The sequence below is a fragment of the Drosophila busckii genome, chromosome 3L, assembly GCF_011750605.1.
Source record: "Drosophila busckii strain San Diego stock center, stock number 13000-0081.31 chromosome 3L, ASM1175060v1, whole genome shotgun sequence".
In the NCBI taxonomy this organism is placed as follows: Eukaryota; Metazoa; Arthropoda; class Insecta; order Diptera; family Drosophilidae; genus Drosophila; species Drosophila busckii.
Window position 1 is genome coordinate 11,606,547 of NC_046606.1, and position 17,864 is coordinate 11,624,410.

General features: G+C 36.2%; 2 protein-coding genes across 9 annotated transcripts in view; one reads left to right on the forward strand and one right to left on the reverse strand.

Annotated features, from left to right (window-relative positions):
* The window catches only part of LOC108600098 (RNA-binding protein Musashi homolog Rbp6), a 74,162-nt gene extending 68,235 nt beyond the window's left edge, over positions 1 to 5,927 (forward strand). For 2 of the 7 annotated variants that reach the window (XM_033293829.1, XM_033293828.1), the window contains 3 exons: positions 3,135 to 3,200; positions 3,371 to 3,612; positions 3,805 to 3,893. In XM_033293829.1, the coding sequence (XP_033149720.1) occupies positions 3,135 to 3,200; positions 3,371 to 3,612; positions 3,805 to 3,840 (344 nt within the window). In that variant the 3' untranslated portion in view covers positions 3,841 to 3,893. Of the gene's footprint in view, positions 1 to 3,134; positions 3,201 to 3,343; positions 3,613 to 3,804; positions 3,894 to 5,552 lie in introns of those variants that run through there. The other 5 variants (XM_033293824.1, XM_033293827.1, XM_033293825.1 and 2 more) reach the window with 5 other exon arrangements.
* A 7,721-nt stretch (positions 5,928 to 13,648) lies between these two features.
* LOC108600956 (eukaryotic translation initiation factor 2A) lies at positions 13,649 to 17,646 on the reverse strand. 2 transcript variants are annotated; one of them, XM_017988803.2, is made up of 4 exons: positions 17,386 to 17,646; positions 15,531 to 16,692; positions 15,183 to 15,472; positions 13,649 to 14,466 (listed from the first exon to the last, which is right to left on the reverse strand). In XM_017988803.2, exons 1-4 carry the CDS (start codon positions 17,483 to 17,485, stop codon positions 14,015 to 14,017), a joined length of 2,004 nt encoding a protein of 667 aa, XP_017844292.1. In that variant the 5' UTR covers positions 17,486 to 17,646; the 3' UTR covers positions 13,649 to 14,014. The 2 variants fall into 2 exon arrangements, with proteins under 2 accessions (XP_017844292.1, XP_017844294.1); XM_017988805.1 differs by lacking the exon at positions 17,386 to 17,646 and adding an exon at positions 16,906 to 16,979.
* Positions 17,647 to 17,864: the final 218 nt, after the last annotated feature.

Below are 17,864 nucleotides of genomic sequence, written 5' to 3' on the forward strand. Positions count from 1 at the left end.
TTATCTAACCACATATAACTCGTAGTCTATATACACACACACACACACACACACATACACATAAAAAAATGTATTTATTTTTTTGAAACGTTGCAACTGTACCAGGGTTACCCATCAATTATTTATAAAACTATTTTAACGTTGGCATTTAAATGCAAATTTTCCACATTTCCACATTTATTTCTGCGCATAAATTAGTCGCAAACAAACACACACACACACGTATGAACATGAAAACATTTAGATAACAAAATGGGCAACGGAAATTTTAACAAGGCCTATCACACACACACACACACGCACACACATGCATTTAGCAAACCTTATTATGCTTTAATTAATTTTGACTCTATACTGTAGTTGTTTATTATTTTGCTTTATACCCCAGAGTTTTAGTCGAGATTTGTAGCAACAAAATGGGCAAAGTTTATTAATTAGTTGCATTTTTCATTTGACTAAATCAACTAACTACTCATCATACTATATGCTATATCATCGTACTATATACATATTGCATATCCTGCATAAATTCCTTCATCGTTGCATCAAAACAAAAACAAAACTACAACAAAATTCCAATGCTGCGAAAATTATTTTTATTAACATTATATATACATATATATTTAATATCTATAAATACAAATATACAAGCTTAGTTATAAAGTATTCATTTTATGCGACTACAACTACAAAATCTATTTGATTTGTACAATACTAATAATAATTATAATAATAATAATATAAACAAAATGCGAAAAATACAATATTAATGTCCATCCATTTTCGAAGAGCGACTTTAAGTTTAATTGAAAAATACAATTTTTCTATCTACTTCTCCATACGCCTATATAGCTAACTTATATACATGCTTATACACACACATATAAACGCACATACACACACACACTGATAAATTGATAAGCTGTTAATTAGTTAATTGAATGCAGTTATCATATAAATTTTTGGCTCAACATAAAATCAAACTTAATGAAATTAAAGTCAAGGCATAGCAGCTGCTATACTATTAAAATGCTTGCAAGTTATTTATACACACTCACAGGCACACACACACACACGCATACGCATATTTATGTATTTTACACGTATATACTGTGATTTATAAGAAAACGCTTCAAATACAAAAACCAAAAACATGCCAAACATGCAGCATTGAAAATTGCTTATGCAAAATACCAAAAAGTTATTAACTTATAAATAATAAATGCACAACAACAAAAAGAAAAAGCAAATATATATACGGATACAAATGCCGAGAAAACCCAAAAAAGCCAAATCGTCTATCCTTTGTGGCCGCAAGGCCTCAGCCTCTTCCACCCACTCATCTTAATAGCATTTGAACATAGCCAAATAGCATGAGAGCGAGCGAGGACCGACCGACCAACAAATTGACAAAGTGACCAGCGAGGCGTATGCGTAATAAACTTGAAAACGTCTAACCAACGAGACTGCAGCAGCAAACCGACACAGCGCCCGCCCGCACACCCACCCATCAGCGCTCTCGCTCTCTCAACAAGGTCAGCTTTTGGTCGTCTTAATTATACGAGAATGCAATATAATCCAGCAAGCAATCATTTTCTATATATGTATACCAAAATATATAATCAATTGTTAATCGTTCTAGTTACTCGTTCTAGTTACTCGTTGTAGCTTCTCGCTATAACAGAGAAGAGTCTAGCAGCAATTCAATAGTAACTGTAACTAAATACGTGTGTAACTTTTATGACAACTCGCTATAGAGTTAACTTTTGATTTTACTCGTTATAGCTACTCGTTGAAGTATTAAAGAAATTTCAAAACGTTTATAACTGAATTCAATGTAAATTGTAATTTATAGAAAAAAACAAAACTTAGCAATTTTGTATAACAAATTTCAAAATAGTGCCAAAAATAAAAGCTAAAAAATTTAAAGCTGTTGTAGTTTATAGCTAAGCTGAAAAAAAAAACATAATTTGTATTAACTATAGTTATATAAACAATTGTGTAGTCTAAATTAGTTAAATTAGTAAAAATGTAAGCAACGCAATGCAGAGAGCAGCAGAGCAGCGCAAAAAGCAAAAGTAGACGCTTTTGTATTTATTTACGAAAATGCAGTTAGCGCTTTTTGTTAACTGTTGTTGTTGTTGTTGTTGTCACTAATGAAAACAGCAGCTAAACTAAACGTGAGCCAAAGTTGATTGGCGCCATACGCACAACACACAAACAGACACACACACACACACACACACACACATGCATACAGTTATATAGTTTGAAAAAGAAAGCGATGCGGAACAATAACGGAACAAGCAAAAACGTCTGCCATGGCCATGCCACGCCTCGTTACGTTACGTTACGTCACGTTACGTTGCATCAATTTTTGTGTTTCCGCAGGAAATGCAACTGCTACATTCACCAATTTGATGCACCCCCAACCAGCCAACCCAAGCGTCAATGCTGCTGTAATCCGTTAGCCATAACCCGTTACCCACAACCCCCACACACACAGCATACCCGAACCCAACGCAGTTTACTCTCTACTGTTGCCATTTCAATATTGGCGCTGGCGTATTTTTACTTGCTACAGCAGCTGCGACCATGAACAACAACAACAACAACAACAACAACTAGTGGTAAAAAGCAATGATAACAAGGCAAAGAAAGCAAAATGTCGCTAAAAGGAAAACTGCATTTTCGTTGTGATTCTGCAAACAGCGAAAGCCAAAGCCAAAGCTACGCAACATTTAATAACCAGCAGCTAGCAATTGCTGCTCTCTCTCTCTCTAACTGTTTGTAGTGCATATTTTTGTCTCTCTCTATATATATTATGTTCTATATAAACACACACATTTTATAGCTTTTGGTCGCTGCGCGCTAGTTAGACTGCAATTGGGGCTTTTAACTTTCCGTTTTAGTTTTAATTTGCTTTAACTCACACTCAAACCCAGCCCACTATATTACTCATACGCATTCAATACACATGTAAACTGTAGCTACGTCTTGTTTACTTTTATACTCTTAGGCTCTTACTATTGCCCAAAACTCTCATTTAAGTAGTTCGTACTATATTTAAACGTTTTGACTCTATAGTCTAATTAAGCAACTGCTATTCTTGTTTAATCTTTTGCCGCTTGCAGTTGATCTAACCAATGGGCAGCTGACTCCCAACAACAACACTCCATTGTTGACACAGGCGCTTTCAGGTAAGCATCATCAACAAGCAAACCGTTGAAGTCAAGTCAAGCTATAGCTTCTATATATATAGCTCAGCTTGGCTTGACTGCTCAACCAGCCATTCGATCTGTGTATTAAGCGTTTATTTTAACAATCTAACTATATTTCCAAGTTTCTTCTTCGTATCTCCCCTATGCAGTGATGAATAACTATCAGGCAGCCGCTGCTGCTGCCCACAGCTACGGCCCGTCGGCCTCGCCGCATGCCGCTGCCGCCAATACGGCCACACGGCAGGGCTTTCCGTCAACCAATTCGCCCGGACCAACTATCGACATGTACAGCTCCGCCGGAGCCGATAATGTGGGCTATGTACAGGCCACTAGTCCGCAGCCCTCGGGCTTTCCCATTGCCGTCAGCCGTGCTCCATTGAACTATAGCCCGGTGAGTAGCAATAGCAGTGCGTCTCGCTCTCTCTCTCTCTCTAACTTAAATTAAGGCAGTGGGGGCGTGGCTGGGGCATTCTGCGTTCTGGTTTCCATTTGTAGTACATATAGCGTTATATTAGTTAATTAGTTAATGCCGTTGACCTTCTTAAATATACTGTACTATGTATTTCTCTTTCATTTCGTACAGATTTATTCGTTGAACTTTGCGATGGCTAATATATAAAAAGACTGATAAACCAATATTAAAAAGAAACAAAAAAAAGAAAAATTCCCCAAAAAAATATATAAAAAAAAGAAAACATATACAATTATATATATAAAAATATATATATATATAACAAGAATCTAAAATACATATAAAAAATATATGCAAACATTATAACGCGAAAGAGATAAGAGTTATATAACTAAACGCAGTTGCACAAGGTAGGCACACCAACATAACTACAGCGTGTTTTTTCTCTCTCTCTCTATTCTCTCTCTCTCTCTATATATATATATATCTCAATATCTCTCTATATAGCTCATTCAAATAGTTGATAAAAAACAATAACAGCATAAAATATGATATATAAAAAATTAAATAATATTTACAATATATTTTATTAATATTCAAAGCCTTGCTCAAATCTTGTGATGATCTGCAAACTTGTTTAATTATTAGCTGTGATTTAATAATGCTATATAATGATGCCATATTCATATACATGCATTATATTTTATTTAGCGGCAGTAGCGCAACCACATGCATCCATATACACGGCTGGAGAACAGAAAAATAGTTTAAATATGAAACGATTGAGTATTTGACAATCAACTCACGCACAATTAACCTAGACAGATATTCTGAATTTTTAAGATATGCATGCTTGTAGTGAGTTGAGGCGAAGGAATGGGGATGTTTGTTGTATGATTTAAAATTGTAAGACATTTTCCCACGTGCGTTTGAATGCTTCTTTCTTACACACCACATCCTAATCTTAAGCGTAGGCTCAGTCACTTGCGCCTTGCCAATACGAGCGCTCGTTGAGTGCCTGATAGAGAACCGCGCCAACCTATAAGAGATCAAGCTCACTGCCGCGACAATGCTTAGAGAGCGCCAGCCAACAAAGAGATTAGACTTACCATGCCGCCATCTTAGTGAGGGCGCTCTTTAGTGCTGAGAACCACCGACAATGCTTAGAGAGCGTCAGCAAACTTATCGTGCCGCCATCTTAGTGAGCGCACTCTTTAGTGCTGAGAAAGCGCCCGCTTAACATAGACCACGCTCGCTGCCACGACAATGCTTAGAGAGCCCCAGCCAACGAAGAGATAAGATTTATAGCGCCAGCTTCTTTAGTGCTGAGAGAGCGCACGCCTTACAGAGATAAGGCTCGCTGCCGCGACAATGCTTAGAGAGCGCCCACTTAACAGAGACCAGGCTCGCTGCCGCGACAATGCTTAGAGAGCTTAGGCTTCTTAGAGAGCGCGTTCACTGCAGCGACTGCAGTCGACTGCATTGGGAGATCGTCAGCTTATTAAAGAGTGGAGCTTAGCACAGTCAGTCAGTCTTCTTTTAACCGCGAAGCTAAGCAGATCAACGCGTGTTTTTTTTTTTAGTGCTATGTATTTTGTGTTATTGATGGCACGTGTCATTGCATTTATAATTATTTGTGCAAAACTCAATCAGCAATTAAAAAATTACTACAAAACATTAAATAACTATATAATTTTTAGTTCTTATACCTTGCTCACTGAAAAAAGAGTTAATTGCCCTGTGTATATATAAAAATAAATACATTTATTAATTTTCTTTAGCTAAATTTAATTATGCCTTTATATAAATATATGTATGTATGTGTGCATTAGAGGTGCTACTGCTTGTATGTATTTTGATTGAATAATTTTGTTGTATTGTTCTTGTTTTTGTTCGATGTGGGCAACGTTTATTTACAGGGACCACTAATTCCTGCGGCATTTACAAATGGATACCATTAAAAAGGTGGGGCGCCGACAACAACAACAACCGCAATATTACAACAACAACAACAGCGACAGCAACAACAGCAAACGAAAATAGCAACTGCAACCAACAACAACAAAAACAACAACAACATAATTAATTTTACATATGCACAATTACATGGCCTATGTACATGCAGCTGTGTGTGTGTGTACATAGTGTATGTGTGAGTTAACAACAGCGTATAAATGAAAATCAGTGTTGCAGCAGCGAAGGCGAGATAAAACCCAATAAACCAAACACAAACACAAAATATAATTAATTAATTAAAGTATATGCCACACACACACACATACACATATGCAACCAAAAATATATATATACATATATATGTATATACACGCATACACATACCTACATATATATAAACCTATAACAATTTATAGAACGCAAAATCGACAAGCGCGTATGAAAAAACAAAAAAAAAAGTTAATTTTAATTTAACAACAACAAACAAAATAATCAAGCCGCGCAGCCTACCCGAAGTGACACGCCTACCACACACATACACACACGCCCCCACACACACACACACACACCGAGTGAAAGAGAAACTTGCAACGTATGCAGCAAAAATCGTTTAAAATGCAAATTAAACGCAACTGTGGCAAGTGCAACGTTGCAGCATCAACAGCAGAGTAGGCGCAGCAGCGTGGGCGTGGCAGCGGCGGCGGCGAGGCCACAAGCAATTTTTACGTAATGAGCAAACCCCAAATAAATAATGTAAAATGCAAAAAAAAATGTAAGTTTTTAAAAACATATTTATTGCAATGAACAAATAGCAAACAAATATATACACGTATATAAATAAAATGTTATAATTTAAATTCATAAATAATTAAGTTGTAACTTTTAAAGTTAAAGTCGATATACATGCATACATATAAAGTAATTACATAAATACATAAATTATATATATATAAATTAAATGCAATATATACAAATAATAATAATCAAAAGCAAGCAACAAAGAAACAAAAAACAAATTAAATGTTTAATGCAAATTTTTAGCAATGTTACGTTTATGCACACACACACACACTAACACACTTGTGTGCATGTGTGTGAATCTTGTAAGTAATACAAACTGTTTATTGTTTCTACTTTGTCTAATTTTCGTCTTTCAATTTGCGTAAATCAAATCAAAAGAACACAAACAAATCTTTCAACTATTTTAAACTTGCAAGTGTTTATTATTGGCCAAAGCTAACAATTTGTTATAGAATTAAATCTATTGATTTTATATTAATTATATACTTTGATAAGAACAACAACAAAAATATCTTTTGTTTTCATTATAAGAAGCGAAGTGCATAAATGCATGGCTTCAATCAATGGCAAGGCGTCAATGGCTAGTTAGACAAATATGTTAAATGCATTCATTATTAAACAATGAATAATACAAAAGCAATGTATAATGATAACTGAAAACTATAAACTGTGAGCGTTAGCTGCAGGCAAAGCATGAAAAAAACTAAAAAAAAATACAAAAAAAATATAAATATAAAATATTATTTAAGCAAACACTCACACACACACACACAACTGATAAATCAAAAGCTAAACAAAAGTATAACATTGAACTATTACAACACACATATATATATATATATATATATATATATTAATTGTTAAGTGTAAACAAAATATTTGGATAGACAAAAAGGTAACAGAAACCAAAAACGAAAACAAATTGAGCAATGTTTAACAACAATTAACTCAAATCTATGTATAAATACGTATGTATAAAAGCCAACAGTGTATGGGTAACAAAGCAAATTTGAACGGAAGCGTAATAGGCCACGTCATGTGCAATTACAGTTATTTTCTAGGCGCCACAGACTTTGCCACTCGCAAACCTTTCGAGGCAAGTCTGTGTGTATGTGTGTGTGTGTGCGTGTGCAGACACACAACAACAGCATAGAACAAATATATTTATATACAATTATATGGAAGTATTACGAATTAACCAAAAACAAAAACACAAGAGATAAGTGCATCAAAAATATTTGTTAAGCATACGTTTTTTGTCTGTTTGTGCAAAAGAAGAAGAGATAAAGCAGAAGCAGTAAGTAGTAGCTGCAGTGAATGCAATGAACAATGTTCCTTTCAAAACATTTTTGCCAAATTGTCAAACCAACGCTCTCCAGGACTCTTTGCCAGTCAAAAGTCTCGGACCAATAAAAACGATTAAACAGACATACAACATACATATAGACAAGAGCATGAGTAAACCAAAAAGAAAAACAAAAAAAATATAACAATATATACTAACATATATAAAATATATATATTCATAGTTATGTAACAAGCAATTATGCAATTTATAGTGTTTTTATGAAAGTTACAAGCGACTTTCCAACACTACAAACGTAAAAGCTGCAAGCAAGCTGCTAACTTGACTAATTTTCAAAAGTTTCACACAAATTTCGTAGCAGTGCTGCAAAACGTTATAAGTGTTTCGATATCGAATTCGAGCTCGACAATTTGCAGTTTGCTATTTCAAGTTGAGTTCATTTGCACGTTCAAACAACAACAAAATAAGTAAACAAACATTCGAAACTAGTACAGCATAATTTTAATAAGAATATATATATTATAACTACATATATGACTAATCAAAAAAAAAAAACAAAACTGAAAGCAGCGGCAGCAGCAGAGGCACAACAAGCTAAAAAGAAAAGACAAGCATAAGAAATTTCAGATATTTTTTAGATAGGCAAAAATTAAGCAGCGAAATTTTTTGCAAATCGGCTAGAGGCAATCGATAGAAGAAGACGAAGTTGAGGCACTTATATAGAATATCGAGTACATTATGCATAAAATTTAATTAGCAATGCATGCGTACAGCACTTACACTCACATGTGTTTGTAAGTATGTATGTAAGGCGCTTACAATCTGCAAGGGAGAAAAGGCAATGGTTACTTTAAAAGCTAATAATACTAATTTGTTGTTGAAAAAACAAAAAAAAAAGAAATTAACAGACATGTGCATAAAACACAAAAACTATAAATACAATAAAAAACGTGTCCTATATTACATTTTCATTATACCTATATATATATATAACTAACAAAATATAATATACATATATGTGAAAAAAAAATGTAATAATACTCTAAAAAGCATAATTAAAACTTTATAGCTAAGATTTGAAAACAACAGCAAATTGCATAAAAAATATATACACCCAATATATATAAATATACATGCATTGTAAATTACTTTTAAATACTTGTAATTTTTTGACTGTCTTAGCAAAAAATGAAAATGAAAATGAAAAACATGCAAAAATATTCAAATGACAATTGTAGTGCAGACTCTTCGGAGAATCCGTGCATAGCAAGCAATTCTTTATACAAAATCATTTCAAGGCGCAGCTATGCCGACAAAACAAAAGTAAAAAAATTATAAACAAGCTATAGCAAACCTAAGTTAAGTAAATAAATACAAACCAATGTATGTGCTACACTTTGCTGGCACAAAGTATTTCAAAAAAGAAAAGAGTACAGTCGGCTAGAAAATTCTTTTATGTTATAGCTCGGTACAGTGAAGATCCGATTTACAGCAAACTGCACTGTTTAAATTGCGCTAGAGCATTCAGACTTCAATGACGAAACTTTTTGTTCTGAAGTGTAAGCGAAAAATCTCTTGAGATAATGATGATAAAGCTTTAAGCGTACTGTTGATTTTTTTTCTAGCATTTTTCCCACTGTTAAAACGTTCGTTAAGCGTAGTAAAAGTTGATGTAAGAGCTTTATATGATTTCGTAGTGTTCTGACAATTGGTATACTGAAACAACAACTACAACAACAACAACCACAACAAAAACAAATGCAACAACATAAACAAAAACAATGCGTCCTTTGTAACAAACATCAATTTCAGTCAATTAGCAGAAAATTGTTACAACAACAAGCAAAAACAAACAAACAAACAGACAGACAGACATGACACACAATTTTTTGAATAAATTCGAATACGAAAATATTTATTTTGATTATTTTTCTACTGAAAATAGCGCCATCTAGATATAGCAATTAACTGATGGCGCAGGCGCAAAAGCTTTAAATTGAACATATAAAATATAAAAACAAAGAAAATTAAAGTATGTCTCTTTTTTACATAAAATACATACGAAATAAAGTCAAATATTTTAAAACAAAAAATTGCGTATAAAAATGAATATAAATAAAAGTCAATTTGTGGTCGCGAACTTAGCAATGATTGAAGCAAATCACACACAAAAAAAAACGTAATGAAAAGAGATTTAAATGTAAAATAGTTTGTAATGTGTAATTTCTGTTCCGTATCACTCTCTGAAACCCAAAAAGAAAACCATGCACCAGTCTCTCTAGCTCTGTCTTATTATTGTCTTGTAAACATATCAGTTCTTATTATGCGTTATAGAACAAAACACACACACACACACACACACACACATACAAACACATAGGCTTAGCTTGAGAAGCGCAAAGCAAGGCGCGCTAGAGAAGAAAGCGCAGCGCTAAGTCCTTTATACGTTCAATTCATTTACTAGACATGCATATGTACATACACACACACACACACACATACACTTACACACTCTCAACACATACTTACTGAATAATGAGTATAAAATTTAAATAATAAAAAAGTATAAGAACCTACATACGAACGATCACTTGACTATTTTTGCTATAAGTAAGAAATTCCCCCCAGGAATGTGTCAGTTTGCAGTTGGTACTCCCACTGACAACAAACACCTTTACTATATTGACAATATCTCTTATATATTTTACACTATACTAAACAAATTATATATTAATATATACAAAGCAAAAAAGCGAAATGAAATGACGAAAACAATTATATATATGAAAAATATATAATTACACGAGAAATGTTTAAGACAAGGCAAAGTGCAGCGCGACGCGAGTTGAACAGACAAAATAAGCGAACAAAACAAAAACAAAAATTGTATTTACAAATGCGTAAAGAGCAACAAAAAATAATGAAATCATTTTAATACTTTATACACAAGTCGAAGGCATATTAATATAAAACAAAAGCTAAACAAATTGAGGATACGTTTATAAACAAAACAACAAAAATTAAAGCATAGTATGTTATGCGCAGTTTGTAAGTATTCTATTAAATAAGTAAAAGTAATTAAGAAAGTGCAAGCGAGTGCGAAATCAATTATAAAACATACACATACGATAATATATATATATTATCTATATATACTTATATATACGAGTGCTAAACTGCATATGAGAAGAGCAATCAAAGCACGCACGCGAATACTTTACAGAACAAAAATCCCAAAAAAAAACCAAAAAAAAACCTATAACAAACGTAAGCAGATGAGAAAGTAAGAGAATTTTAGTCTAGCTCCTAAGTGCTCCTGCTCTGGTGCACATTGGGGAAAGTTCGAGAGCTAAGCAGCTAAGGCCAGTTAAAAGGAGAAATTCATTTTTGGAATATTGCCCAATGTGTGTACATAAAAGTTCTAGCAACAGCCGTCAGTATAAACTGGTACAGTACTACACTTACAGCAAACTATACAAGGTAAATTATAATAATAATAATAATATAATAATAACAATTATGAAGAAGCAGCAGATCCCCCATTTAAAAGACAGACTTACGCATAATTCAAAGTTTAACAAGAATTTAAAGAGAGCAAACGAAAAACAATTTTTTCATTTCTATAAACCAAAAAGAAATCCGGTAACGAATTTGTAAATTTACTATGTGAAAAACCAAATACCAGAAGAACATTATATATATAAATATATACATATAAATTATATATATACTACATGCATATGAAGCAGATCCTTCAAGCAAGCAAGTGGAGCGAGAGAACTTCATGTAAACGCAAAACTTATAACCAAAACGTAAACAAAATGAGAAACACATATAGTTAAATTCAAATAATGTTAAGCAGCGCAAGTTGAAAAAGAAACAAACAAAAAAACCAATGGATAATGAATGCAATTATTTCAATAAGTACCCCCTCGAGCAAATAAAGAATCCCATATATGCGGCCAGCAAACAACAACAACAACAACTAATTACACTAGAACCCTTCAACCATGGCAGTTATTGTGCTTTTCAATACACAAACACAGACACACACACAGACACACTCAAAAAACACTCTTACGACTCAAACAATAAATTGTAAAAGTTTTTAAAAACACTCACACGGACATGGACACGGACACGAACACACACAGACAGCGCATCTATATGAAAAAAAAAATAAATAATCAACAACTATACGATAGCAACAACAATTTACAACTTACAATCGACAAACAATTCAGAAATATTGATAATGAAAACCACTTTGTTCACAATTTGTACAACATCTATATATATATAACTATATAGCCTGTACACAGGATACAATTTGCTCTGTCTGTGGGTTTTTTGCTGGCCTGCATCGACAAACATCCGATAATGCATGCATATATACACACACACATATTTATAAATATGAACTATAATTGAAACATGATTTTAAAAACCAAAAAAATGAACAACAACAAATATATATATAAATATAAATAAATTAATGGCATTATAAGGTTAAGATAATGGTACATAAGTTTAAAAAACAATGGCAAAAGAAACGCTCTAGAGCAAACAAAAAAATATATAATACAAATTATAATGAAAATAACTGAAAATAAATAAATTAATTCATAATGATTAATAAACAATGAACATTGTTCAAAAACATAAAACATACTGTATTTTTTATTTCCCAAATTAAAAGGAAAATAACACGCTGCAGGGGAGTAAATTCATTTGTATTTTATCTCCTGCTCCTGCGATATCCTTTCAATTAGAAAAGGATATGTATTTTCGTGATCCTGGGCGTCGTATCTATCGAACTGCATACCAGGTTTTCCAGGATTGCACAAAAGAATTTCTTACAAAAATTTGCAGGGGGTGAGTCGCAAAATTTGGCCAAAAAACACAAAATGTCCTTTTTCTTGGAAGCTACAAGGAATGCAAGGATGTCCTTTGGCCATCAAGTAGTGCTCCTTGAGTGCTTTCAGAATATACCATTCAAAGGACGAAAGTCCTTACAGGAGCGGAGAAAAACAAGCATTTTCTGTATACAGAAAATAGGCTATATCTCACGAATTCTTGCCAGGATCAGGACAAAATTAGTGCCAAACGATTCCTTTTTAAAAAAGGACTATCGACTGACAAAAGGAAATCCGGACGTCCTTTTATCTTGATTGGTTCCGGTAGAAAATGGGCATTTTATGTTTTTTTTTGGCATTGCTCGCTCGCCGGGCGTCGAAGTGAAAATTTCATAAGTTTATTGGAATAATTAGATGACCCTATACTTTTTTGATGCAGATCGATAGAGTTTCGTCCTGTGAGTGCCGCAAACCAGAAATTTTGGAAATGCGGCAGGATACGGCTAGGTTATGGCCAAATTTCTCTACAGTATCGCCCATAATGGGCAGGGGTGGCGTGTGACTTTGCTTTATGCAATATTGCGATGTCTTTGTAGGTCAGGATGCAGGACATGGCAATGGTGCTCTAGACGAAGGACTATCAACTGTCCAAAGCGCATTCAAATCCGACCAGATTTGACCGAGCTATGGCTACTTTCTCGACAGGCTATGCTGGCTGCTATTTTCATGTTGTTGTTGTCATTTGTTGCCGTTCTTGTTGTTGTTGTAATTTGCAATCGCTCCAAATCGCATCTCCCCATACAGCAAATTTTCTGAGATACCAGGCGAACAGAAGAAATCAGCAGAAGGTGGCTGCACTAAATAAACTAGCCAAGACACGAACCCTCCAGTGCAACCCTGCAAGCAGAGACAGCAACCAAAAATGCAACCATGTAAGCCGAGACTGCAACCAAAACCTAGACGCAACACAACTCCCGTGCAACCCTGCACTCGTACTAACTTTCTTTTTGAAATATGGCGCGTAAATACGAATTTACCAGAAATTAATCCAATTTTGTAGACAGGAGCGTATTGCAAGCGACTGTGGGTGGGTGTGTGTGTTAGTTTGTTCTCTTCCAGAAATTCTTTATTACTTAGTAGCACAAATTTGGTACAGAAATTGTTTTTGTTGTAAAAACGAAATATTAAAAAGATAGCAATCACAATTGTAGAAAAATGTTATTTCATTTTTTTAAACTTTGAAAAAACTTTTGCGCACGTAAAGGAAACAGTTACTAACATTTCATTTGTAGCAATTAATATACGGGAAGAAAAATTCCAAAAAATACATAATAGATTAGGATTGGGGCCCAGGAAAACCAACTCATCAGTGTTTCGTCGTGTTGTAGTTGCTGCTGCTGCTGCTTAAACTTTGATTGTATCACACACACAAATATAAACAATTGAATGGCACAAACATTGCTTAAGCGGATAACTTGAGCGCCTTGAGCTCATCCAAATAGCTAGCTTCCATTTCAATCTTATTCAATTGATTCAACTCGAGCGTTTCACCCTGACTCTGACGCGATTTCAGCTTCTTAATGTCGGACAACTTCTTGGCCACGCTGCGAATCTTGCGATCCTTTTCGCTATTATTGTTGCTGTTGTTGTGATTGTTGTGCCCAACATTGCCATTGGCCAGGGACGGTGATTGCTCCGACTGCTGCTGCTGAGTATGATGATGTTGCTGTTGCTGACGTGGTCGTGGATTTTGCTTGAACGATTCCTGACTTTCAGTGGGAGCAGCTGTAACTGCAGCTGTTGTCGCATTGGCATCGCCAGCTTCGCGCTTATTATTGATATTGTTGTTGCCCTTGGTCTTGTTGATGTTATTGTTGTTATTTTTCCTTTTATTCTTGTTATTCGCAGCCGAACCTGTGAGTAAACAGAAAGAAGCTGAATTAATTAACGTTTCTAAATATAAAAACTATAGGTTTAATAATAAGCTTAATTAAAACTAAAAGTAAACACGCTTGCTAAGTTGAATGCCAGAAACAAAAAAAGTAACTAAACAAGTAAAAAATTTAAAATAATTGCTTACAACAAACACACGCATTTATTGAACATAATGTAGAAGAACTAAATCGGCAACCAGACAAACTACAAAGTTGCAAACTAATGCAATTCGACTTTTGATTTATGCATTGATTGAGCAACAATTTGAATTGTATCAATAGTTGTCTCAATCAATGCATAAATTGAAATCGCATTCATTTGCAGCTCTGCTTACGGACATAACGCGCTAGAAGGGCATGTGGCGCGGTGGGTTGGGCATGGGTTAGAAGTAGGAAAGTAATCAAAATGCAATTGTTTACTTACAGCCAACGCGTGCTCTAATAATCCTACACATTGCATTTTGAGGGGGGGATGATTTTTTTTGGTTATGAAGTGGAATGAAATGATTTTCTAGTAGCGCTTATGCTGGTAGGGTCGATAGCGTCGATTTGGTCGCGTTGAGCTGGCACTTGAGCCGACACTGCCAACGCTTGTCAGTTGCTGATCGCCCTGTTGGCCCTGCTGTTGCTGGCATCGCCGCATTATCGGATTATCCAAGTCATACTGTCTATGCCAAAATTTCCGGCTGCTATTACCTGCTGCTGCTCCTCCTCCTCCTTGGACGGCAAGTCCCGGCACTGTGGGCTGTGGCAAGTATTTTTCTGGATTCTTGCCCTCCTTGAGCAGACGCAAATGTGGCGGCGTATAGGCCTTTTTGCTAGCCTCCGGCTGGCTGGATTTAATGCCCTCATGCTTGGCCTTTGTGATTTTTGGCTCGGCAAACGTATTGTCTGGATATTGTTGCCACTCCAATCCAAGCAGCTCTTGGCCCTGCGGCCACAGAGTCTCATGCAGTAAGGCACCCGAATAATGATAGATCTTAAAGCTGTTGAAAAAGTTAGCTAGAGTCGAGTGTAAGTTTGGCTTATGCTAGCGGCACTTACCCATTGCTTATGCGCAAACGCGGCGCTGTGGTAGCTGTGACGAACCACTCGCCATTAGGATGCCACTCAAAGTGCGTGGTGTCGGCACACTTTAGATTGGCCAGCCTCTCACGCTTGCTGACATCCCAGACTTCGACGGCACCGGGCAGATTGCCGAAGCCAGCCAGCGCAATGAGGTTACCAAAGGGATTGAAGTAGGCACTGTTGCGTGGTCCCTCGCCAAAGTCGAAGATTACATCACACTTGAGATTGTATAACGCAGCCTTGGAAGGCATGAAGCCGTAGACGACAACAAATTCAGTCGCCTTGGGACTCCATTTGACGCTGTGTACGGGTCCCTCCTTGGACAAAGGCACAGAGCAAGTGTCACCCTTGGTGGCCATAAAGTGCAGTGCCTGATTGCCATAGTAGGACGCACCAGTCTTATCCACCTCGGTACTGGTGACCAGCAGCACGCCAGTTCCACGCTTGTTCCACAGCATATCCACACGATCCGCCTGGAAGAAGCTCTTACAGGCCACCGTTTGATTCTGAGCCAACGCCGGATATTTGTACAGTTTGCACATGGAAGGTGCGCCTTTAGCGCCCGGCGTGTAGAATGCCAAGAACGGTGGACAATGTCCTGGACCCAGTGATAACATGCCGCCACGACTGCCGCCAATTTTACGCGATGTGCTGGCAAATCCAGCAGTGCCGGCACCCAAATCGTAGAAAAGTGCCTCGCCGCCAACAACTAGCGCAAAGATAGACTCATCCGATGACCAAGAGGGTTCCCAGTCTGTTTGATTCTTTTGCACAATGGCAAACACTTCGGTGCCAGTGGCGATCTCATAGACAAGCAAATTGGCAGAGCCCTCGGGCCGATCCTTGGTTATAGCATAATGCTCCCATGTGCACAGGTAATTGCCACGCGGCGAGAACTTGAGATAGAAGGCCTTTGGTCGCGGCAGCTTGCATTCCACCTCCCAATTGGCATCGTTTGCAGCGGGCACACGCAGCACCTTAACCTCGACCCCGTTAGAGTAGGCAAAGTGGCGGCCATCCGGACTGAAGCAGATCGAGCGCGAACTTTTCGTCTCCTCTCGCGGCAAATTGGGCTTGTGCTCGTAGGGCTGTTTAGCACCAGCTGACGACCACAGCTCAACAGCCACGCTAGAGCGAACTGCAAATGGAAATTTAAAGGCAAATGTGTGTATGAGTATGAGTAAGTGGAACAACACGCGGTCAGTGCAAGTCGCAAACAAAGGACTGAGGTACGTGGTTAAGCCAACGTGTCTAATATGAAACCGTTAATACCGCTGCACATTGGCTTAAGCTGTGTAACATATAATAGTCGCAAACTGATTTAAATGTATTAAATTAAGCAAATATTTACGTGCTAAGGTAGGAACAACACCGTCCGCAACCGCCATTGTCTTCAATCTGGTGTTGTTAAGCATCGACATTTTAAATTGCTCATTTGGCAACACTTATATTTTGCACATATGGCAATCCCTGTTATGAATCTAAAACTGTCAACATATCGATGTATGCACATCTCTCAAACCTAAGTATTCCTCCATACTGTGACCCTAAAACTGTGTGCGTATGCGATATACCGATAGTATTTACAGTTTATGTTAAAGAGCGGCATTAAAAATATAAATTATATAATAACAGATCATCAATGCGTGCACAATTGTGCAAAAACTACAGCTGAGTATTTTAAATCACCAGGTAAATACACAATTACTCATTTAAATGCTATGCATGGTAACTTTATAGTACGCATTTTATGCAAGTACCATCCAGCACAATATGTTACAGCAGAGCTTGGCGCAAATGTTTGAAAGGCAATTAATTATGTTATATTTACTTGCAAGACTTGTAGGCGGCATTTTCATTATTTCTATCACTTTCTTTTCTTCGCTTAGACCGTGAACAGGAAATATTTCAATGCTGCGTAATGAGCTCATAATGTTGCGGATTGAGCGACGGCCAGTAGTGTTGGTTAACAGTTGTTTGTGTACGCACGGCTTTATTGTGTTGAAATCGATAACGCTAGAGCAACATGCATACCAAACGTATTCAAAAACTGCAACAAAATTTAATGCTCTACGTGAATTTCAAAACATTTTTAAGCTAATGAATAAATTTTGTTCACAATTTTCAGGGCAAACTGTATACACACACTGTACAGCAAGGGCTTTTACTTTCACAACATATCAAATTCTAAACACAATATCAAAGTTTCATTGCTTTTTGGCCAACTATTACGACCAGAAAAAAAATTGGCATTGAAACTTGTTCAGTTACTTTCGCTGAAAACTGTTTTCAGTTAATGCACAGTGGTGT

Excerpts from the sequence above, each read along its gene's own strand:
- LOC108600956 (XM_017988803.2), bottom strand. The coding sequence starts at position 17,485 with ATGAGCTCATTACGCAGCATTGAAATATTTCCTGTTCACGGTCTAAGC. Across the intron at positions 16,693-17,385 it reads GCCGCCTACAAGTCTTGCAA|TTCGCTCTAGCGTGGCTGTT; the intron begins GTAAATATAACA and ends TTCCATTTGCAG. Across the intron at positions 15,473-15,530 it reads CGTTTGCGCATAAGCAATGG|CTTTAAGATCTATCATTATT; the intron begins GTAAGTGCCGCT and ends CTTTTTCAACAG.